The sequence below is a fragment of the Ovis canadensis genome, chromosome 9 (genome assembly GCF_042477335.2).
Source record: "Ovis canadensis isolate MfBH-ARS-UI-01 breed Bighorn chromosome 9, ARS-UI_OviCan_v2, whole genome shotgun sequence".
NCBI classification, from domain to species: Eukaryota; Metazoa; Chordata; class Mammalia; order Artiodactyla; family Bovidae; genus Ovis; species Ovis canadensis.
In genome coordinates, this window is record NC_091253.1 from 31594732 (window position 1) to 31618275 (window position 23544).

The 23544-nt window shown below is 47.7% G+C and overlaps 1 protein-coding gene across 1 annotated transcript in view; it reads right to left on the minus strand.

Annotated features, from left to right (window-relative positions):
• Nucleotides 1–23544, minus strand: part of TG (thyroglobulin) — a 231795-nt gene that overhangs the window by 150009 nt on the left and 58242 nt on the right. The window contains exons 26-33 of the mRNA XM_069599831.1: nt 20476–20667; nt 16234–16389; nt 7506–7571; nt 6166–6246; nt 5370–5507; nt 3984–4160; nt 2572–2683; nt 58–137 (exon numbers count right to left, since the gene is read on the minus strand). Of these exons, the coding sequence (XP_069455932.1) occupies nt 58–137; nt 2572–2683; nt 3984–4160; nt 5370–5507; nt 6166–6246; nt 7506–7571; nt 16234–16389; nt 20476–20667 (1002 nt within the window). The remainder of the gene's footprint in view (nt 1–57; nt 138–2571; nt 2684–3983; nt 4161–5369; nt 5508–6165; nt 6247–7505; nt 7572–16233; nt 16390–20475; nt 20668–23544) is intronic.

Below are 23544 nucleotides of genomic sequence, written 5' to 3' on the forward strand. Positions count from 1 at the left end.
TGTTTCTAGACTGCAAAGTGCTGGGTGCTTTACAGAAAGAGTTGTTATCACCATTACCTTTTAACTGAGAAACGTTCAGAAAGCCAAAGCCGGTGCAGCACGGGTCCATGTCACACAATCGCTCACATTCGAAGAAGCTGGCGGAAGAGGAGAAAGAGGAGGCCTGAAGTTTTGTGCTGGACGGGATCCTCGAGGTGGGGTGACTTGCTGTCATTCTGGGGGCCTGCTCTCTGTGACAACTCTTCCCTGAGTCCAGGCACACAAGCTCTGCTCCTTGTGTCTCCAGACACACCCAGCACCAGGGCCAGGCAGAACCCTGTTTTCCACCCTCCCTTTCTTCCCCACTCCCATCAGCATGGGCCAAATATCTTTTATCATCTTTTAATCTCCATTTTCGAAAGCCAATCTTAAATGCCAGCAGCAGGGCATAGTTTCATATATTAACAACACTTTGTAGATCCATAGTTCATAGATCGATGACTCTCAAATTCTAACTTCTATAGGGAGAACTTAGTTGAAATTCACATTCGTGAGCTCCCTGTAAATGCTGATTCGAGAGGTCCAGGGTAGGACCCAGGACCGCGGGTTGTAAGAAGCCCTCCTGGTGATTCTGATAGGTGAGATTCACAGACTAGCAGAGAGAAACACTAGTCACATTCAATGACAACGACTAAGTTATAGCTAATTAAATCAATAACAAAATATATTTTTAAAATTTTCTTTTTTTTTTCAGCTGCACGGTGTAGCATGTGGGATCTTGGTTCCCCGACCAGCAAAGGAATCCATGCCGCTTGCCTTGGGAGTGCAGAGTCTCAACCACTGCATCACCAGGGAGGTCCCACAGGATACATTTTTAAATAAAAAATTAGATAAAAGTCCTTATATGCCTCTGACCCTGTAAAAAGTTCTGCTTGCTCTCCGGGTTCTGAATGCAGCAGGGAGACTGCTGATCAAGTTTTTTTCAATGCTTGAAAATTTGTATTAATTGATTTAAAAAAAAAGCAAAAACAAAAACCACGGGTCAAGTTCCCCTTTTGCATCAGCTGACCTTAGGTTCAGGGCTAAACGTTGTATTATTGAGTTTCAGAAAAACATCTATTTCTGCTTTATTGACTATCCCAAAGCCTTTGACTGTGTGGATCACAATAAACTGTGGACAATTCTGAAAGAGATGGGAATACCAGACCACCTGACCTGCCTCTTGAGAAATCTGTGTGCAAGTCAGGAAGCAACAGTTAGAACTGGACATGGAAGGACAGACTGGTTCCAAATAGGAAAAGGAGTACGTCAAGGCTGTATATTGTCACCCTGCTTATTTAACTTACATGCAGAGTACATCATGAGAAACGCTGGACTGGAAGAAGCACAAGCTGGAATCAAGATTGCTGGGAGAAATATCAATCACCTCAGATATGCAGATGGCACCACCCTTATGGCAGAAAGTGAAGAGGAGCTAAAAGCCTCTTGATGAAAGTGAAAGAGGAGAGCGAAAAAGTTGACTTAAAGCTCAACATTCAGAAAACGAAGATCATGGCATTTGGTCCCGTCACTTCATGGGAAATAGAAGGGGAAACAGTAGAAACAGTGTCAGACTTGATTTTGGGGGTCTCCAAAATCACTGCAGATGGTGATTTCAGCCATGAAATTTAAAGACGCTTACTCCTTGGAAGAAAAGTTATGACCATCCTAGATAGCATATTGAAAAGCAGAGACATTACTTTGCTGACTAAGGTCCGTCTAGTCAAGGCTATGGTTTTTCCAGTAGTCATGTATGGATGTGAGAGTTGGACTGTGAAGAAGGCTGAGCGCTGAAGAATTGATGCTTTTGAACTGTGGTGTTGGAGAAGACTCTTGAGAGTCCCTTGGACTGCAAGGAGATCCAACCAGTCCATTCTGAAGGAGATCAACCCTGGGATTTCTTTGGAAGGAATGATGCGAAAGCTGAAGCTCCAGTATTTTGGACACCTCATGCAAAGAGTTGACTCATTGGAAAAGACTCTCATTGTGGAAGGGATTGGGGGCAGGAGGAGAAGGGGACGACAGAGGATGAGATGGCTGGATGGCATCATGGACTCGATGGACGTGAGTCTGAGTGAACTCCGGGAGATGGTGATGGACAGAGAGGCCTGGCGTGCTGCGATTCATGGGGTCGCAAAGAGTCGGACACGACTGAGCGACTAAACTGAACTGAGCTGACCTTAGGTTCAGGGCTAAATGTTGTGTTGATTATTAGTTGCTAAGCTTAGCCACCTTAGTCAATAAAGTGAATAATGAAAGTCCCTCAGTCGTGTCGGACTCTTTGCGACCCCATGGACTGTATAGTCCATGGAATTCTCTAGGCCAGAATACTGGAGTGGATAGCCTTTCCCTTCTCCAGGGGATCTTCCCAACCCAGGGATAGACCCCAGGTCTCCCGCATGTTGCCTTTTATTACTTTTTCACCCTTTGCTTTGTGTTTTGCAGTTTTTCATGCTTGTGTCTTTAACTGATATTATATCACCTTCTTTATGAAAATAGAAGGGTCTTCATAATAAGTATTGTAGAGGGCAGGGATGAACGGAAGTAGCTTACCCGTTGGAAATGGATTTGTCAGACATAGGCACTTTGTTTCTAATGGAAATCCCCGTCAGCTTTTGGAATGGTAGGCGAGTGTAAAAATTCTTCACTCTGTCTTGCAGCACAACTACACAGAGGAAGAAAGACATCTTATAATTTAAGGGGAGATGCGCTGTAACCAGAAAAATACTTCTGTGGGGGACAAAGCATAAAACCCATATTGAGAGCTTCTGATTAAAGGTAACATATTAAACCCATAGACTTACTCTCTGTTGTCTCCCCAAATCTCACTAAAATCACAGTAAAGGGGTTTTTATAAAGGCATATACCCACAAGGCAAAAGAGAATAGGAGATCAGACAGAGCGACAAATTTTGGATGCTAGAAAGAATACAGAGGAGGAAAAAATGACCTCATAAACCTAAGAAGGCTGAATTCTTGACTTTTCTGTGGGAAGAAGCAACCCTATACACCTGGGCCTTCCCAGGTGGCTCACTGGTAAAGAATCTGCCTGCCAATGTAGGAGACGCAGGAGACAAGGGTTCAATCCCAGGGTCAGGAAGATCCTTGGAACAGGAAATGGCAACATTGTAGCATATTGTCTGGAAAATCCCATGGACAGAGGAGTCTGGCAAGCTGCAGTCCGTGTGTGCTAAGTTGCTTCAGTCGTGTCCGATGTTATGTGAGCCTGTGGATTGTAGCCCGCCAGGCTCCTCTGTCCATGGGAGTCTCCAGGCAAGAATACTGGAGTGGGTTGCCATTCCCTTCTTCGGGGGATCTTCCCAATGAAGGGATCGAAGCCAGGTCTTCTGCATTGCAGACAGATTCTTTACCATCCAAGCCACCAAGCAAGTCCACAGAGATGTGAGGACTTCCCCAAAGGGCAACCCAACCAGGTCATCCTACAAAGAAAGCCAAGGTCAACACGCTCCCACCACATACTCAGAGCTTCCCAGTCAGCTTCTGGGCCCCTCTCTTATTACACTGAAGTGGAAAACCAAGGGTCACCAGGTACCTGAGAAAGGCTTCCAGCAAAGAAGACAGAACAGCAAGTGGAAGATCACAGCACCATAGAAGAAGTGAAAACTGAGCAAGGTGAATCCCTCTCCCCAGAGTATCACTGATGTTCCCAGAGGGTAAAATCAACTTCTGTCTTGTTGAAGCCACAGCTGTTGGGATTGTCTCTGATAAACATCCAATGGGAATTCCAACTGCTATACACAATAACATGATTTCTAAGAGCAGTGGAGTCCAGAGCAAGCATCTTCTCTCTGGTCAATCTGATACATTTCTAAATGCCTCTGCATCTCTACAAGAAGACTGGGTAACTTTCCTTAGAAAAGAAGAAGAGCTGATCAGGATATTTCTAAAACCACAGTCAGCAGCCCACTGAAAATGCAGTTTGGGATGATCCGACCAAGCGCTCACCTTTCTTCCTGTAGAGGGCACTTGGCCTTCGGGGCAGGATCAGCCTGCAGCCCTTGGGACTGGACTCCAGGATATCGTCACACACCTGGGCCTCTGGGTAGAGGGTGCAGGTGAAGTACAAGGGTTCACTGTCCATTACCTCTGCCAGCTGACAGAAAGAGGGCTCTCCAACACAGCCTACAGGCAAGACAGAAGTTGGGTGTTAGTTCCTGGGAGGGAGGCTGTCAGGGGAGGGTTATCCCTGTAGGATCTTCTGGGAGGAAATGCTCTACGGGGATTTCCTCCCAGGAAGGGCTGAGGCCCAAGTCAGTAGAGGCTGTCCAGTCTGGAAGGCTCAAGAAAAATACTAGTGTTCTGCCAGCTGGAAAACAGGGAGTCCAGGTGGCTCTGAACAAAGGCAGAGCCAGGAGGGTCAGGGGTCAGCTGTAAACTCAGCAATATGGGAGGAGAGAGGGTGAAATTCCATTGAGTCTGCCCGGGACCATCTCAGAGGCAGTCAGGGTCTCAGACTACAGACCATAGGATGTAAAACTTGGTGACGCTGTGAACAGTCTCCCCTGCCCCACTCTCATGTCCAACTTTGCTCCGGTACACGTGAGCTCCTTGAGAGGGAGGGCTATAACTGATTCACTTTTTATTTTCTCATCCCCAAGGTCAAATACAGAGCCTAGAACACAGCACATACTCAACACAGGACACACCTATGGGTAGAGAATAGATGGATGGATTGTTGGATGGATAGATGGATGGATGGATGGATGGATTGTTGCATAGATGGATAAATGGATGGATAGATGAATGGATGGATGGATTGTTGGATAGATGGATGGATGGATGGGTAGATTGTTGGATAGATGGATAAATGGATGGATGGATAGATGGATGGATGGATGGATTGTTGGATAGATGGATGGATGGATGGATAGATTGTTGGACAGATGGATAAATGGATGGATGGATAGGTGGATGGATGGATAGATGGACTGTTGGATGGATTGTTGGATGGATGGATGGATAGGTGGATGGATGGATGGATGGATGGATGGATGGATTGTTGGATAGATAGATGCATGGATGGATTAATAGATGAACTGCTAGATGGATGGATGGATTGTTGGATAAATGGATGGATGGACTGTTGGATAGATGGATGGATGGATGGATTGTTGGATGATTGGATGATAGGTTCTGGGAGAAGAGCAGATACTGACTGCACAATTAGCTTCTGAAGATGTGGTTATGTTCTGTCTTCTGTATCACTCATGACAGTAATACTGAAGTGATCTCTGAGTTTGATCTTGTCTGTGTCTCAAGAGTTGTTAAACTAGGCCTTTGTTGCCTGACCACAGGATGGAGAAGAAGGCGGATGAGGGCTAAGATACTCACGAGAAAGGCACCACAGGTTTGCCTGCTGAAGTGAAAATAAGTGTTTGAAAAGCCAGTGTTGCTGGCTGGGTAGGGATAGATTTTGATCGACGATGACCTGGATAAGGTCCACAGGGGAGAAAAGACCTGTTGTCAAATCTGAAAAAGAAAGGGCGAGTCAACTTCCTTTGGCTTTATCTCATGGCAAATCTGTCTGTCCGTCTGTCTCTCTCTCTTTCTGACTCTTTCTCTCTCACATATGCATGTGCGTGCGCTCACACACACACACACACACACTTGCAGGCTCAGTGACCCCAGAGCCAGTTTGGAATCAATATGGCTGGGAGTCTGGTAAGCCAAGAAAATTTCAGAAGGTCCCAGAAAGTCCTAAAAATTATGGAGTTGCAAAATCTCAGAATCTTTGTTGGGGAGTAAACTTGGGAGCCATCTGGCCCAACTTTTCACTAAGGCAAGACTCTTGCTCATATTTCTGGCCGATCTCCCTGCAGACTCATGTGACTTGTCTGTCCTGACCGCAGCAGCCCACCCCACAGTTAGGAAGTCGAGGAGTCAAATCTGCCTCTTTGTAAATGCGAACAACTGATATGTCCTCTGTCTTCCCAAGCCATGTAGAATTTCTGTCTCCCTCCCAAATGGCAGCCTTCACCTGTGAAGACAGCTCTCAGCTCTGCTCAGCCCCAGACTTGAAAGTTCCAGCTCACCCATCATGGGTCCATTCACAGATCAGACCCTTGGCATCACCATCTTGTCTCCACAGCCAGACCCCCAAGTATATCAAGAAGTTTGGGGTGGGTACCTGTTTCTGATGGAGATGCTGGCCTTGGTTCCATGCCTCTTCTGCATCCCATAGACTCAGGTCGAGACCCCATGTCAGAATCTAGGAGAGAAAAAGAGATTATTGTTCTAATATTCAGAAGGAAAGGGGAGGTATTCTTCTAGTCAACAAATGATAATGACAATGTGAGAAATCGTCATGGTCCACAGCCAGGGCCCCCAGTAAGATCTGAAAAACTCCAGTGGCATAGTTTTGCATTCTTTGGCTTTTTATGGAACATCAACAAACTTCTCCATAAGGGAACCATTATTGTCCTTGATGCTGAAATTATCAACATTTGCAAAATCCTCCAGAGTTAAGAGTATGTTCATAAACATTGGTCTTCCCAAGACTCCATGATAAGGAGTAAGATTTCCATTTTACTCTTGAGGAAACTGAGACTCAGGGACTTGAAATAACTTATTCCAGAACAGGCAGGTGGAGAGTAAATGAAATGGGATTCAAAAGAGTTAAATAAACTCCCAAGTCAGTAACAGGTCTTCCATGATGGGGGAACTGGGTATGAGGTGGGCCTTGGGAGGCTTCTGTTTAGTGGGGCAAATGTCCTGGGGAGAAGCAAGTCCTTAATTTTCCACCAGCTAGCAAGCTATTTAAAAGAATTTTATTTTTTTTTAATTGAAGTATAGTTATATACAATATTATAAAAGTTGTTCATGCTCAATCACTCAGTCATGCCCAACTCTTTGCGATCCCATGAACTGTAGCCCACAAGGCTCCTCTGTCCATTGAATTCTCCAGCAAGAATACTGGAGTGGGCTGTCATTTCCTTCTCCAGGGGATCTTCCCAACCAGGGATCAAATCCCTGTCTCCTGCATTGGCAGATGGATGCTTTACTGGTTTGTTTGTCCTCCTTTGAGTTTGTGAACATTGACCAAGTGCCTACTCAGAGCCAGGGCCTGTGAAAGGCATGTGGGGTAAGTCTAACATGATGAGAGAGATGGCCGAGCCCCCAGGAGGGAGGCACCTGGGTCTGAGTCCCCCAGGGGAAAAGCCTCCTGTAGGGTGTGGTGTCATCAGAGCCCCCATCCTACTGACAGGGACACCTTGTGGTCAATGAATTCGATCTCACAGGACCCAATGCTTACTTCATCCCTCCTTGGCTTTCCACTTTCCATTTTTGTTTTACACTTTGGTGTCTGCTGAGAATTGAGGCCCTTCTCTCCACACAGCGCACTCACTTGGACAGTAAATCTCTACATTTTCTTTCAGGGGAGCAGAGTGCCCCATGAATGAGAAGTAGGGCCACATGGCCTCCTGTGATGGGTGTCCTGCTCACCACCCTCCCCACCACAGAGCTCACCTTTCCAGAGATAAACCTGCTGGAAGCTGGTCAAGGTGTCCTGGGTTCCTTCCAGGGGGGTCAGACCTGCAAAGAAGATGTTTATTTGTATGAGCTCGAGTGTGCTTGCTCCTACTAGGGACTCACCATGACCGCAACTGCCTTACCACCCCGACACTGAGGCCCCTCCTGAGCCTGACACTCTGTTTCCCATGCGAGGTGCATCCCAAAGTCTTCTTGGGGCTCTCTTCCAGCGGCTAGTACAAAATCAAAGTTGACCAGAGTATAGCTGTTAGTATAACTGATGCCATCTTGGGCCCATGCAGTTCCTCCTATTCTTCCATTGAAGCCTAGGACTGTCCAGGGTGGTAAATAACTTCTCTGTCATCAAGGGCTTTGTAGTTAATACATATCGTTTAACAATTGTTGGGCTTTCCAGGTGGCTCTGGTGGCAGAATCTGCATGGCAATGTAGGAGATGCAGGTTTGATTTCTAGGTCAGAAAGATCCCCTAGAGGAGGAAAACAGCAATCCACTCTAATATTCTTGCCTGAAAAATTCTGTAGACAAGAGGGGCCTGGAGGACTATATAGTTCATGGGGTTGCAAAGAGTCGGACATGACTGAGCAGCTGCACACACACACACAATTGTTAGGTCCAGGTGGCCTCTGTGCTCTGGTAGCCTCCAAACAATGACGAAGCCCTTAGCTGATGTATTCCCAGCACCCATGAGACTAGCTACCATTCACAAATATTGACTTAGGAATGCATGCCTTGTTCCTAAGCACATACCTCTATTTGCTTTTGTTGTTTGGTCAGTCTCTTAGTCATGTCTGACTGTTTGCAATGCTATGGACTACAGCCCACCCAGGCTCCTCTGTCCATGGGATTCCCACAGCAAGAATATTGGAGTGGGCTGCCAATTCCTCATCCAGGGGATCTTCCTGGGCCAGGAATTGAACCCGAGTCTCCTGCACAGGCAGGCAGATTCTTTACTACTGAGCCACCAAGGATATACTCCTATGTGTGTGTGTGCGCGCGCAGTCCAACTCTTTGGGACCCTAGATTAATTATAAATCATCCCAGGGGCTCCTCAATAGTGCAGAGTGTAGCTACTAATGGTTCTAGATCACTGGTGTTGGATCCCCATCCAACCCTCTGAGTAAGTTACCCTGTAATAAATTGACCCATTGATTATTTGGAGCTGCCTGCCTCATTTCCCACTGTCAAGATACCTTCTCAGTTCAGTGGGCACTTTTCCTTCCCTCTGTCCTCACCAGGCCCCACGTGTCTTTCTTAGGGCACCAAAGGGACTACAAGGGGAAGGGCCATGGTGCTGTGACACGTAGCATCACTTAAGGAACTGTGGATTGGTTTAAAGAGACCAGAACTTAAAGACGAGTCAACAGTTGTATTCATTTCCCATTTCACTTAAGTCCTCTGAGACTCTCACCTCATTGGCAACCGAGGATAGTATTTGTGAGGCTGGGAATTTCTATCTTCAGTCTCATGCTTGACCATAATTTTCTAGCTCCTTACATATACTTCCAGAGGCTGATAATTGAGCCTTATTTCTCTTTTTCTCACCAACACCTAGCATAACCCCTGGTATAGAACCAGTGTTCAGCACATTCACGAATGCAAAGAGGAATGAGTAAGGAAAACAAAGCAGTCAGTGGTTTTCAGAGCCCACCAAGTAAACACAGAGCCTCACTGCACAAGCACAAGAAGGCTGGCCATGGGACTACTTTTTCTACCGCAAACTTCTGATCCTGCAATCCATTCCTCAAAGCCTCTCCAGTTCTATACTGTTGATGGTGAGAAGGTACAGAGAACAGAAGCAAATACGATTCCTCCTTTTCCCGGCTAATGGTTTACACTGCCCAGACATCGTTCCATGCCTTCCACAAGAACAGTTAAAACTTCCCCATTACATAAACAGGCCTGCAGACTCTGATGCATGTAATCTGCTCTCTCTGTAATCAAGGCTGCAGGAATACACACACATTTAGAATGGTGGAAGTTTGGCATGGAGCCTGATTCTTGAGGGTTAGTGGGTGTTATGTGATCTTAATTGACTTCAAGACACTTCTGCAGAGACCCTGTGCTGCATCTGAGGTGTTTAGCTTGACTCTAAAAACCTGGAAGTGTTCTTGTTCAGTTGCTGAGTCAAGTCCAACTCTTTGCAATCCCATGGATGGCAGCAAGTCAGGCTTCCCTGTCCTTCACTATCTCCTGGAGTTTGCTCAGACTCATGTCCGTTGAGTCAGTGATGCCATCCAACCATTTCATCCTCTGTCACTTCCTTCCCCTCCTGCTGTCAATCTTTCCCAGCGTCAAGGCCTTTTCCAATGAGTCAGCTCTTCATATCAGGTGGCCAAAGCATTGGAGCTTCAGCTTCAGTCCTTCCAATGAATATTCAGGGTTGATTTTCTTTAGGATTGACTGAACTGGGGGTGGGCAGGATCCTAAACTGGAAAGCCCAGGTTTCAGAATCTACCTTTCACTGGCCATTTTCTCTTCTCTGTATTATTCTCCCATGTCTTTACTTCTATTCCTTGTCCTTCCCACATAAACTACACTCCTGAACCCTCGTCTCAGGCTCTGCTTAATGCTAATGATGGCTACTGTAAAGAACTAATAGGGCCATCCCGTGTGTAGGTATCCACCATACATCCACTCCAGAGTCATCCAGTGATAACAGGGGCATGTGAGTTCCTCCCTCTCAGCCCCCAGCATCCCAAGAAAATGATAATCATTTATACAAAACAGAATCCCATGAAGAGAATGCCAGCCAGTGAGCTGAGCCTCACCATGAACCAACAAAATCAAGCTTTGGGATTATAGAACAAACTCAGGAGTACTTCTGCCAAGGTCTATTTTTCCCATCAAATTTTTAATCCCTGTGGGCATTAAAGAATGTTTAATCTATTTTTTTATATTCATTTGCACTACAAGATATTGTCAGAAATGAGAGCTTAGAGATTACTAAGCCATTTTTCTTAGAAACAAGATCAGTCTAGCCAACACCAAATAGTTGAAAACGTCCAGAGATGTCCATTGGGAATTTAAGAGAGGCAGACTCTGAGTGGATTCCTCTATCAAGGCACATGTCAACCCAGGCACAAAGGTTAAAGCTGGTGACGGGAAAGAGAAACCTCACAGCCAGAGAAAAGTGCCGATAAGACAGCTTCCAGGGATTTGCGGGGTTGTCTGTTTGGAGATGTGTTTGTTCGTTCTGGGTAATATCAGTCTACCCTAAACTCCTCTGGAGCCAGAAAGGGTTGGTTGGCTTAACAGAAGAGGAGACACGTCCCTCAGCTCTCTCCCAAATGAGCCTACTCACCAAATTCTCCTTCCTCTGTTTCACTACCTTTTACATCATCCAAGTAGGTGGGGGGTCTGGGAAACAGTTCTTGAGAATTTTCTTTGGAAGTCTATGGTGATTCCTCACTTGGAAATGCCATACCTATTGTGTATTGATGTCTGGATGAAAATCCCATTTTAATACCCTGTTTCCTACATAAACTTGTGCTATGGTGGCGTGCTTATAGTTGTGCTTACAGTTGCTAAGTTGCGTCCAACTCTTGCAACCCCATGGATGTAGCCCTCCAGGCTCCTCTGTCCATGGGATTTCCCAGGCAAGAATACCGAGTGGGTTGCCATTTCCTTCTCCAGGGGATCTTCCCAACCCAGGGATCGAACCTGAGCTTCCTGCCCTGGCAAGCAGTCTCCTGCATTGCAGGGAAACTCTTCACTGAGCCACCAGGGAAGCCCAAAACTGTGCTACAGAACATTAAAAAAAAAAAAAAAGAGTAAAGGCATGCTAAGGGGGATTCTGTGTCCAGGAATCTGTCATCAGTCCGTAAGACAGGCAAATAGGAAGCCCACTACACTTTAATAATGCCCCTATCAGTCACCCCAACTAGCCTGTGAGCCCCTTAAGAGCAGAAACCACTCTCCCCATCTCAGTGATCCAACTGCCTGGCTGGGCTCCTCACAGCCAGCTGCTTCTCAGGACGAGAGGCAGATGGGTAAGCTCAGCAACTCCCCTCCCCACGTTGTCCTGCACCCCCCACTCAGCACGGCAGCGCAGGCTCGACCCTCCGCCTCTCCTGCACTTTTTGTTCCCTTTTCCCCACAGTCCTTCAGAATCTTGAAGGAGAACCTGCTGGTAGCTGACGGTCATCACCCAGTGACTGCAGGACAGCGGCCCCAGAGAGACGGCCAGGCAGCAAAAGTTTCAGTTACCAGGCTCCTTAGCTTGCTGCTGTCATAGGAAGATCCCTCTGAGGCACTTTCTGCTTCCAGCCAAGGAGATGCAGGGCCATCTCAGCAGACAGTGAGTGCTGCCCCTGACGACTCTGATCCCCGAAGCTGGAGTTGAAGCCCTAGCCACGGCGGTTAATGCAAAGATAGCTTCTTGAAATGTGACACGTCACAGCTCTGAACCTCACTCCCACGAGCAAAAGTGTGACACAACCTCACGCTCCTGCCTCAGATGGCCTCTCACCAGGCTGTCAAACACGGATCAACTGAGCTGATGGAAAATGCTTTGTAAAATGCAACACGGATACTGACGTGCTTACTATTTGAATTTGGCGTGTTGCATTCACTAACACTTTCTAAGTAAATGCTCATTCTCCATGAATCAGATCACCTGCCAAAGCAGGTCCTCAGCATACCTGTGAGCTGACCGATGAGAGTGGTCCTCCGAACCAGACGTTCCATGAAGCGCCTCTGTTGGACGTGCAGGTGGAGGACCAGGGACTTGGGGTTCAGAAAACCACACCTTAAACTTCAGCCTGTAGTGCACATTACTAATCCTCTGGCGATGGGATTTTCCCAGCAAGAATACTGGAGTGGGTAACCGTTTCTTCCTCCAGGAGATCCTCCCGACCCAGAGACCAAACCCCATTTTCCTGCGTCTGCGGCATTGGCAGGAGGATTCTTTACCAGTGAGCCACCTGGGAAGCCCTGCTTCACTGTGTAAAATATTAAAAAGCACACCCCTATTTTGCAGATGAAAACCCTGAGGTTTGGGGGGTGTTAGGTGATTTGAACAAGGTTATGGAACTGATCGGGGAGGAGGAGACAGGATTCAGCTGCAATGTTTTCAGTGCAAACCACAGCTCCAGCGTCTCCAGTGTCTACCCCGTGCCCGTCTGGGCAGTACTCCAAGGGCTTCACATGCATTCTTCCTAGGATGCTCCCAACCTCCCCAAGCATCAGAAATCACCACAAAACTCATTTTATAATTAGAAAAACCAAGACGCAGAGAGATCATACAATGAGCAGGCATTCACATTGGGATTTGCCCCCCAAGGTCTGATTCCAGAGTCTGTATTTTAATGAGCATCTAGCCATTTGCTAAATGGAAGGAAGAGGCTGACCCTCAACCACCTCTGGGATGGACAGAGTTCCTCTTTATTGCCCCTACCCCTTCTCACGTTCTTCAAATCCAGTCTACACTGTCTCCATCAGCTATTCAGACAGCTGGAATTCTCACTCTTCTTTCCTTTCATCAATATCTGCCATTAGGAAAGAATTTTTTCAGCTATTCGCACTTTAGTAAGAACTTTGATCCCTATGTTTATTTTCTGAGGGGTTAATTGTTCTTGAGTCTGAATTCCTATTGTTCTTGAGGCTAAATTCCTATTGTGTAAAGGTAGGATCTGTGCCCTACGGTTCCCAACTTGAGGTGACCTCCAAATCACTCTGTGTACAAAGCAACCATCAATCTGGAACATCACGAATATGACTGAGGCTGCCTGAAATTCCCAGCAAAGAGTTCCCTTCATAAAGCTCCTCCTGGACCCCAGGATATACATATACACCCAGGGGCCTGGAAAAAAACTTCGAAAGTAATCACTCCGTCTCAGGGAGGCCAGATGAGGGCACAGTCTTCACTTCTTGGGCTGGACCAAGCACATGCTCTGTGTTAAGCAATTCACTCCAGATTACCCACGAATAGATCATATGTCTTTCTTCAAATGCTCGTTTTCACCCTGGGCTACCTCTCAGAATAACGGATCCCATATGTTTACTTTCCATCATAGAAAAAAACTATTTGATTTTATTTACTGCAAAAGAAATGAATCCTCATGGAATTCCACCAAATTCTGTAATATTTTTTTTTTCCAGGCTTTGGTAAATAGGCATTCCACAGGTCCGATGTGCAGTCTCTATTCCAGGTCTTATGTCCCATAGAGTGAATCCAGAAGTTAATAAGACAACAGATCTTATTATATACTATATAATAAGTCTAGTTCTTAAAATGTAACCAAAAAATGACAGATTTTTTAGTGATATCATATAATATCAATACTGCATCAAATACACTACTAAGTTCTACAAGGGTATCACCTGAAAGTACTGATATAAGGAAGCAGTTAAGAAAGTCACTTTGTAGGCCTTTGGAGGCAGAATGCCTGGTTTCAGGTCCCAACCCTTCTACTTACAAGCTCTGAGACCTTGGGAAGCCCTCACTTGTTTGCCTCAGTGTCTACAGCTGTAAAATGGGAACAACGGTAACACTAGTGCCTCCCTCAAAGCACCATGTTGAGGATCCATTAGTTAGAACAGGTCAAGACCTTGGAGCAGGGCTTGGCTCTTAGTAAGCATGACGGAAGACATTTCTATGGCTACTATTATTGTCTACCCTCTCCTTTCATCTTCACAGCAACCCAGTGAGCAAGGAGCTGTCATTACCCCATTAGCAATCAGGCCTGCAGATATTTACTGGCTTGCTCAAGGCCAAACAGCTGGTGTCCAAAGCTGTAATTCAACAGGGCAAACTCTCAGCTGGGCCAGGGAGGGCAGCTTCCAGACAAAGGCTGTTTCAGTGCATTGCCCACTGCCCTGCATTTCCCAAAAGACCAACGCACGAAGCACACTTGAAGCTCCACGGAGGAGGAAGGAATATGCTCTGTGGGTAGTCAGGGAGGGCTCTTGGAGGAGGTGACCTTGAGCTCACTGCCATTAGAGCCCCAAGAGCTACAGCACACTGAGAAGCAGAGCACGGAAACTTCTCCCTGCTCCGTAGAAGGAAGGACTCGGTCTGTGCCAGCCCTTAGAGGACCACTCCCAGGGGATCTCGCGGCTCTTTTGACAGGTCAGCCCCCTCCCTCCTCTTTCTGGCTGACACCAGCATGTGCTTTCACCCCTCACCACTCAGAGGGTGGACTGGAACCATGGGGTCCAGTTCTGACATTCAAAGGCTGGCAGATAAATACAGCAGAGAGGAGATAAGATGGAGCCAGGCTGCCCTCGACCTCACACTGGATCTGAAGAGGTAAGTGAGCAACTGGGCCCTGTAAACTCGATCTCTCAAGGTCAGAAGAGAACTTCCAGGTCACCTACTCAGAGCTTCTCAGACTTAGCAGACATGGCATCATCAGACAGCCTGTTAGAGAGGATCCCTGGGGGTTTGAAGACGCCTGAGAATGCGTATCTCTCCTGATCCCCCAGTGATGCTGAGCCTGCTGGTCCTGACCACACTGAGGTGCACTGGTGTGGTCCGTCCTGACTCAGGACAGAGCGGTCTCAGCCCCTCCCAGGTAGACATCTACAGGTGGAGGCCCCCCTAGGGCCAGGGGAGGCAGAGAGAGCTGACTGCCCGCTGGGGCTGCAGATGCTAAAGCTCCTCCCTGTAAAGTGAGAGGTGGGGCGTATGATCTCAGGGTGACCTTCAGATCCAACACTTGAGGAAAAGGTTGGAAGAGCTTCTCAAAGACAGAAGAGCTTCTCAAAGACAGGAGACTAAGGAGCCAGCTCAAGGGTTATTTCCATCAGTTGAGCCCAGGTCAGGGGCCCCGCAGTTCCTAGTGCCCCTCTAACAAGGCTGGGAGGTGTGGCAGTTACTGCCTGGAATTCCTTAACTGTCAGAGGGGGACATCTGCCCAGGGGATCACTCATGTGGGAGACAGATTTCATTTGGGGCTCCAGTTCTTCCAGTTCCAGTTGGCCCCCTTGGATCCACACATTTTATGCAGGACTCTTCAGTTGCTCCCGGTAAAGAATGGAGTGTTTCCCCAGCCCTGACTTTAGGTCAGGCCAGCGCAATGAGGTCTTGGTGACAGTGTCAGACCCAAGTCTCAACCTTCAGTGGCCCGGCTTGTTTGCCCTGTTCTCTCCCTCTCCTGGGACTTCCCAGGTGGCACTAGTGGTAAAGAACCCGCCTGCCAGTGCAGGAGACACAGGAGATGTGAGTTGGATCCCTGGGTTGGGAAGATCCCCTGGAGGAGGGCAACCCACTCCAGGATTCTTGCCTGGAGCATCCCATGGACAGAGGAGCCTGGCGGGCTACATACAGTCCATTCACAAAGAGTCGGACACGACTGAAGCCACTTAGCACACACACACGCTCTCACTTCTGCCCACAGGAGAATACGCTCATCTAGAAGGCGAGGCACTGAAGCAGGGCCAGGCCACCGCTGTCAAGTCCAAACGATACCATCCAACTGCCAAGCGACCCCAGGACGTGAGCAAGCCTGGCCAAGGTCAGCGCAGCCGTCCCACTGAGCCTGCCTACGCTGAGCCAACCTGAGGCCCCAGAGCTGCACCACGGTTCTCATGGAGCACTGCTGAGATGCTCTCTGGTTGTTTTTTACGCAGCATTTTGGTACAAATTCTTTTCAGAAGGATGAATTCCTCAAGGTATGGAGAGGCCTCCCAGCAGAGGAGCAGACCCTGCTGGTGAGCACAGATCACTGTGAAGGAATGCACCCGGGGTGAAGGCAGACACTTACCCCCGATCTCCTGTCCTCCCAGACGCAGCATCACCTGGCGGCTGTCCTGGTCATAGGTCACTCCGGGACATGAAGCATTAGCCTGGGGGTCCCTCCAGTCTCTGACGTGGCACAGCAGGACATCGGGGGAGCTCAGCAACCCACAGAGGAGGGGGCCTGCAGAGCCACGAGACGGAGGAGAGGTGGGTGTAATGGGGACCAAGCAGGGGCCCCCTGGAGATGCACGTCTGAGCCCTGAGAAGCTCGTAGGATGCAGGCAGGGAACCAGTCCTCGGGAGTGGACACAGGAATCCAGGAGCCTGCTTTCGACTTGGCCCATCCTTCCCCGACCGTCCTGCAGTTGTCTTACCAGCCAAGTCCAGAGAGGAGGGCCGGCACTGCCTCCTCACAGGGTCAACAGCAGTGACACCTCAGATACGACCAGGGCCCCTACTGCCAGCGTCCTCTGTCTCCACTCCCCACATCTTTAAGGCCCAAGGAAATAAACAGTGCCCCCCATCCCCGCACCATCTCGCATTCTCTCTGTGTCTCTCTCTCACACACACAATCAATCTTGAAGAGCTCAGGATTATTATTTTTTTAATTTATATATTATTGTTATTATTCTGGCCGCACCATGTGGCATGTGGGGTCTCAGTTCCCTGACCAAGCATTGACTCCACACAGCCAGCACTGGAAGGCAGAGTCTTAACCACTGGACCGGCAAGGAAGTCCAAGGAAGGAGTATTTAGAGGAAAGTACAGAACCATTAACATCCAGGAGCTGTACACTCATGGCACAAGCCTTCCTGGTAGGAAATGAACTTCTCATCTCTGGGTAGATGCAAGCCAAGGCTGAGCACCCATGTCCCTGGGATGCATAGAGAGGATCCATTACTAGATTTGGCAGTTGGAAACCATTGGACTACTTTGTCTTGAATATATCTTCTAACTCTGACTCTTAAAAGAGCTGCCCCAATGTTATGACTTTATTTAGTAGCAGAAAGACCTACCTGCCCCCTAACTGAATTTGATAGTGATTTTAGTTAGATCAATAAAGGTAAATCAAATGTTGGGATGGATGCCTGTGACATGTCAGCCCCTATGGTCAGTGTTTTAAGAATATTAATTCTCTTAATTCTTATTATTTTTTATCTCCTTCTCCAGATGAGGAAATTAGGCCTCATATAAGTACATTGCTTAAATTTATTGAATTATAGAAATTAAGTAATTTATATACCAAATAAGTTTATATACTATATACCAATTTATATAATTTATATACTATATATAGCATTATATGGTATATAATTTATACCATATACACCGTTACATGGCATATTATTTATACCATATACACCATTTCATGGTATACAATTTATGCCATACATACCATTATATGGTATATAATTTATATACCATATACCCATTTGGATACATAATCCTATTAGGTAGTAGTTGTTCAGACTCTCCTGGGGGAAAATAAAATGGAAATACACCACTTCACATCTCCCATCATCTCCATTATCCTAATTTATGTCCAAATGCAGATAACGCTTCAAACTTCTCTCACCAAAATGGCTCCAAAATAGATGACTCACCAATGCCCGGCTTATAAATTTGGCGTCTTGTTCTCTCCTGTCCCACTTTTACCTGAGTCGCTAAAAATCACCGTCATCGTTACTGTCAGCAGCATCTCGGTGGTGAACGTTTAGCTCAGGGACCCACTAACTCACTCGGTGGTTCTCAAACCATCATATCAAAATCACAGAAAGGGCTTTGAAAATGCTTGTTCCTCAGCACCAATCACAGAGGTGCTGACTCCACAGTCTGTGCAGGTCAGTGGAGGCGGGGTGCACTTGGGAACGAACCCTTATGAACATCACCACCCGTGATGTTAGTGAACGCACAGCTGAATCCCAGAATCCCTGGGCTGGTGAGGCCGCTTCATCTCACAGATGGGGCAACAGAGGCCCGGAAAGGGAGGCTGGTTTGTCCCAGCTGGAGCACGGGGCAGCAGGGATACATAAGAGCCTGCAGAGAGCCCAGAGGAACCTGAGCTCTGTGGCTGCCCATCTCATAAACCAAGAACGAGAATCACAGACTTAAACAAGAGGCAGGTCGTGTCTTCCCTCCGCCCCTCAGAGCTGAGAAGAGAAACGCGGGCTGCTTTCTTCTTTAACTAGCATTCAGTGAGCACTGCAGGTGTCTGAGAGGTGGGAGCCGGCTGGAGATTTGAAATCACTTTGCTGATCCTGCAGGCTGGCTTCAGTTAGATGCCAGGAGCCTCAGGCCACGCAAGTGTCGCTGAACCCCACTTCCCAGTGGCTTCAGCTACTTGTCGAGGTACAAGGAGGCTCATGAATATAGGTCTGGAAGTCTCATGAGTTTTCACTAATAATTATCAGCAGAAACAAAGACATTTCAGGGTGGGAGGTTGGCGGGGGTGGGAGCCTTGCCCGGGAGGAGGGGACTAGGGAGCAGGGAGACTGTTCCAGAAATTAAGTGCCTTGCCAGACAGCAGGAAGAGGATTCTGTTCCTGGTCACGAGCAGACCCAGCCAAACTTCACAAGTTAAAATTCCAGGTCTGCCCATCAGACAAGATTGGGAAACATATCTGCCTGCTGGTTGATGTGTGTCTTGAAGAAAAGCTTAACTTGCAGCATTTCAAGGTCGCTGTTCAAACCCACGTAATTCACAGATCAGGGTTACACTGGAGGGGAAGGCGGGTAAGCTGCTAGCCAGAAATGTCATGGAAAATAAAGGACTGTGTGCGATTATGGCTCCATGGAACAAAATAATTATTCCGTATATGATCCCAAGGAAAATGAAATCAACATTTCCAACCTGAAAAACCCTATGGTCTGCTGAGTAATTGGACGTCTGGAGAAATTGTGGTGTCCTCAGAAAAAACATTTAGTTTAAAGAAGGCAGAAGTCATCCTGGATTTGAATTGCAGGGTTTCTAAATATAGGCTGATATAGAGACATATACAGACACACCTCAGAGCTATTGCGGGTCTGGCTCCAGACCACCACAACAATGTGAATATTGCAATCAAGTGAGTCACATGAATTTTTGGTTTCCCAGTGCATATAAAAGTTATGTTCACACTGTACTGTAGTTTACTAAGTGTGCAATAGCATTACGTCTAAAAAAAACAACGTGCGTACCGTACTTTAAAAGTACTTTAATATGCTAACCATCTTCTGAGTCTTCAGTGAGCTGTAATCTTTTTACAACAGTAGCATCAAAAATCACTGATCACAGATCATCATAACAAGTTAAATAATAATGAAAGAACCTGACATATTTCAAGAATTACCAAAATGTGACCTAGAAACCCAAAGTGAGCAAAAGCTGCTGGAAAATGGCACCAATAGATTAGCTTGATGCAGCGTTGCCATAAACCTTCCATTTGTAAAAAACAGCATCTGCAAAAGCACCGCTAAGTGAAGTACAGGGAAACGAGGTGTGCCTATGCACACGCCTCTAAACACTGTACGCGTGCACGTGCTTAGTCACTAAGTCGTGTCCAACTCTTTTGCGACCCCATGGACTGTAGCCCACGAGGCTCCTCTGCCCATGGGATTCTCCAGGCAAGAATACTGGAGTGGGTTGCCATTTCCTCCTCCAGGGGATCTTCCCAACCCAGGGATCAAACTCACATCTCTTGGGTCTCCTGCACTGGCAGGCAGATTCTTTACCTGCCGAGCCACCTGGGAAGCCCTCTAAACACTACCCAGTCTGCAAAGCCTGGACTAAGCCTCTCCTCTTCTAGACAGCCCTCCCTGACCGTCAAGTCCCCTTGACATCCTCCTCCTTTGCACTCAAGTCTCCCAAGGCCTCAGACACTCATGCTGCCATGTGTATCAAGCCTGGTACACAGCAGAGCTCCACACACACTTGGATGAGTCATAAGCTGGGTGACCAGGAGCAGCTGGTTTAAATTCTCTGAGCCTCAGTTTCTCAGTTTGTAAAAATGGAGCTTGAAATACTTCCCCTGAAAACAGCAGCAAGGAGAAACGTGGTGTTGCCATGTGAAGCAGCCAGCACAGTACATGACCTGTTGGAAGGGTCACAATTGTCCCTCATTTTGTAAATATCACCTTCTAAATGACGGTGGTCCCCTCATGCCTGCTGCTTCCTACAACATTCCCCGTGCTGTGCATACTGGCTTTGGCAACCCCATGCCTTCCTCAAATTTTACAGACCACAGGTCATAGAAGAGGGAGGAGGCTCTGGCCCCCACTGTCACCTTACCTCCTCGGACCTGCACGAGGATGAAGCCATCACAACAGGAATCACTGTCGCAGGCGAGAAGACAGAAGAGATGGACCTCGGTCAGACTGGCTCCTGAGGCTGAGAAGGTGACGGGGCTGTACATTCCAGAGAGTGCACTTTGGAAACCAGTTTGTTCAAATCTTTTCTGACCTGTGATGGTGAACTCTTGGCCTGGGAGAAAAGCAGAAATATAAACTTTTTCGAGCTGTAAAAGGAATGCAGACTGTGCTGGTCAAACGACAGTGAGCCCTCTGACCACAACAGGTACAGAGTTCGGTCCAGGGAGATGCCCTCTGTGTCCTAAAAGCCCTGGACCTCCCGTGTGTGCAGAGCATGGAGACATGGCCCCAAGACCCGGACAAACGCCCACCACACCTTGGAGGGTCTGCAGGGCAGATGTGGAGAACGGGCATTTATTATGGTTTTATCACCAGTGAATATCTTTTGAGCTCTAACTGTACACAGACGCCAGACCACACACTTACAACCTCACTGCACGCTCAGCGCTCTCGAGCTCGGTTTGGCCTGCTCTGCCACCCTGCGCGTTTCTGCAGCACACGCAGGTTGGCTGCTGCGATGCTGAGTCACACTGGTTGATCTGCAGTGTCCCCAGCGTGTCCCTGCCCTGTGCCATCAAACCACAGGCCAATGCGGCACTTACACACGCAGCTAGAGAGCAAGCTGCAGACACACAGCACTATGCGATACCCATCAGCCCACGGGCTTCTTCTTGCCTTAGACGGGCCAGTGGCTCTGTCTTCAAAGTGACGACTGCAATTCTCCCTTCTCTTTGAGCATCTATCTGGCCCTCGTTGCCACAGCTCAGCATCCTCAAACCTTCCCCTTTCCCTCTACCATCAAGCTACCCTGCCCTTCACATTTACGGTAGCATTTCTTTGTGATGGATTCAGTATGTCTTTTTTTTTTTTTTTTAAGTTTTGCTAACATTTTAAATAAGACTGCTATTGTTTTTGTCAGTCCTCTGGCTAGAAGTGGCATGGTTTGGGTTTCTTCTGTCCCTCAGTCTAGTTTTCCTATAAGCCCGGTTATTTTTAGAGCATCCTTTTGCAAATATGAGGGGTTTTAATCAGATATATATACATATATATTTCACTAGAGACAAAATGTCCATTCTATTATTATATCCATTTTACATTTGAGGAAAGAGAGCCTTAGCAAGTGAGCAGTCTGGCCTAGGTTTACACAGCTCATCGGTGGCAGAAAGAACACCAGAGCCTGTGCTCTGGATCACCCTGACCTTCCAGTGGCCTAGCAGGTCACCAGGTCTTAACCAACTCACACACCTAAAGCTGGGGGAGACCTTACAGCCGAGAGTGCACACTTCAGAACCAGACAGACCCAAGTGCAAATCTTCACAGCACCCCAGGCATGTGAGTTCTTAGGTCCTCAAAACCTCAGCTTCCCCTCCTGTAACCAGGCATGTAACCCTTGCGGATGATGTTGAGTGGATGAAAAGATAGACTGGAAATTAAAAGGCTGATCCATGAACCTGGCTCTTAGCTGACACTCAGCGGATATATTACAAGTGTCCAAAGAAGCCAGCATCTTTTCCTCCAAGCCCTGGTTCACTCAGCCCCTGCTGCCTGACTACCCTCTAACTGGGCCAGGCCCATCCTGCACCAAAGCCCAGCTTAACTTAAAGAGCCCATGTCCCAGCTTTATTGGGTTAGAATTCACCTCTCATCCTCGATCTCTCTTGCACTCTGTCTGTGCCTCTACTAAGGCTCTGCCATCCTTCACCCAGCGGTTAAGCCACTTGGGACAGCAACCGCTCCCACACCAGCTGTGATTCCTGGGCCCAGTCCTGCTGTCAGAGGTGAGTAGCCAGCCATGTGTGACTCCTCGAATATCAATTCCAGTTCACCAGAGTCATGTTGCAACAGCCACATTCCAAGTGCCCAGTGGCCACGTGGCGACCAGCTGTCATGTTGGACAGCAGAGACTTATGGAACATTTCCACACCTGCAGAGAGTGCTGCCCGGATGGTAGGGCCCCGTCTCAGCTCACAGGGCATCCTCCACGCAGCCCTGCACAGAGGACCTCCTGCCTTGAGATATGGACATGTGGGCCCCTCCCCATCCTCTGTTCCAACATCCCCCTTCTCTGAAGTTCCTTCGCTGAGCACCCAAAGCAGTTCATGTCCATTTTTCTTTTCCTTTTTAAATTGTCATGAAATATACATAACGAACGATTTACCATTTTAACCATTTTTAAGTGTACAGTTCAAAGGCAAAAAGGTACATTCTCAGGATCTGCAGCATCACCACCATCTACCGCCAGAACATTTTTCATCCTCCCAACCGAAACTCTGTCCCCATCAAACACTATCTCTGCATCCCACTTCCCCCAGCCCCTAGTAACCACTGTTCCACTCTCTTCTCCATGAATGTGTCTCTTCTAGGTACCTTACATCCATCTTTACCCCAATGTCCTATTTCATTTTCATCAAAGCACTTATCACCCTCTGAAGTGCTCTTGTTGGGTCAATTCCTCTATCAGCTGTGATTCTGATCTTGATCACAGCTGCATCCACAGCACCTGCTGAAGTGCGTATCCTACCAAGGGTGCTGGGTAGACACATATGGGGTGTGCCGTGCTCGGTTCACCCACACGGTGGCCGAGTCCTGAGCAATGGAGCAGGTCTGGGAGATCCTCCCGAGCTGGGGGAGGCGGGGCCTGAAGTCTTGGGTCCTCTGGATGGAGTGTGATCAGACGCTTCCTGTTTCTAGGCTTCCTCTGTGAAACGAGGGCTAGACAATCTCCAAGGAACCCTCAGGCCCTGACTCCCTTTGACTCTGAAAAAGCATGTGGCTCCTCCTCCATGGTCAAGACCACGGACTTGGGCAGAGGATGGCCCTGAAGGACAAGCCAAGTTGTTCCATCTTCCAGGTCCCCTAAGCTCCAGCGTGTGGATGGACATGCTGACTACCTACTGGGGGCCACGGAGTTTTCAAGAGACCTTCAGAAACCATGTCCTTTCTACCTCAACTGTGGCACTGTATTCCCACTTTTACAGAAAGTAAAATA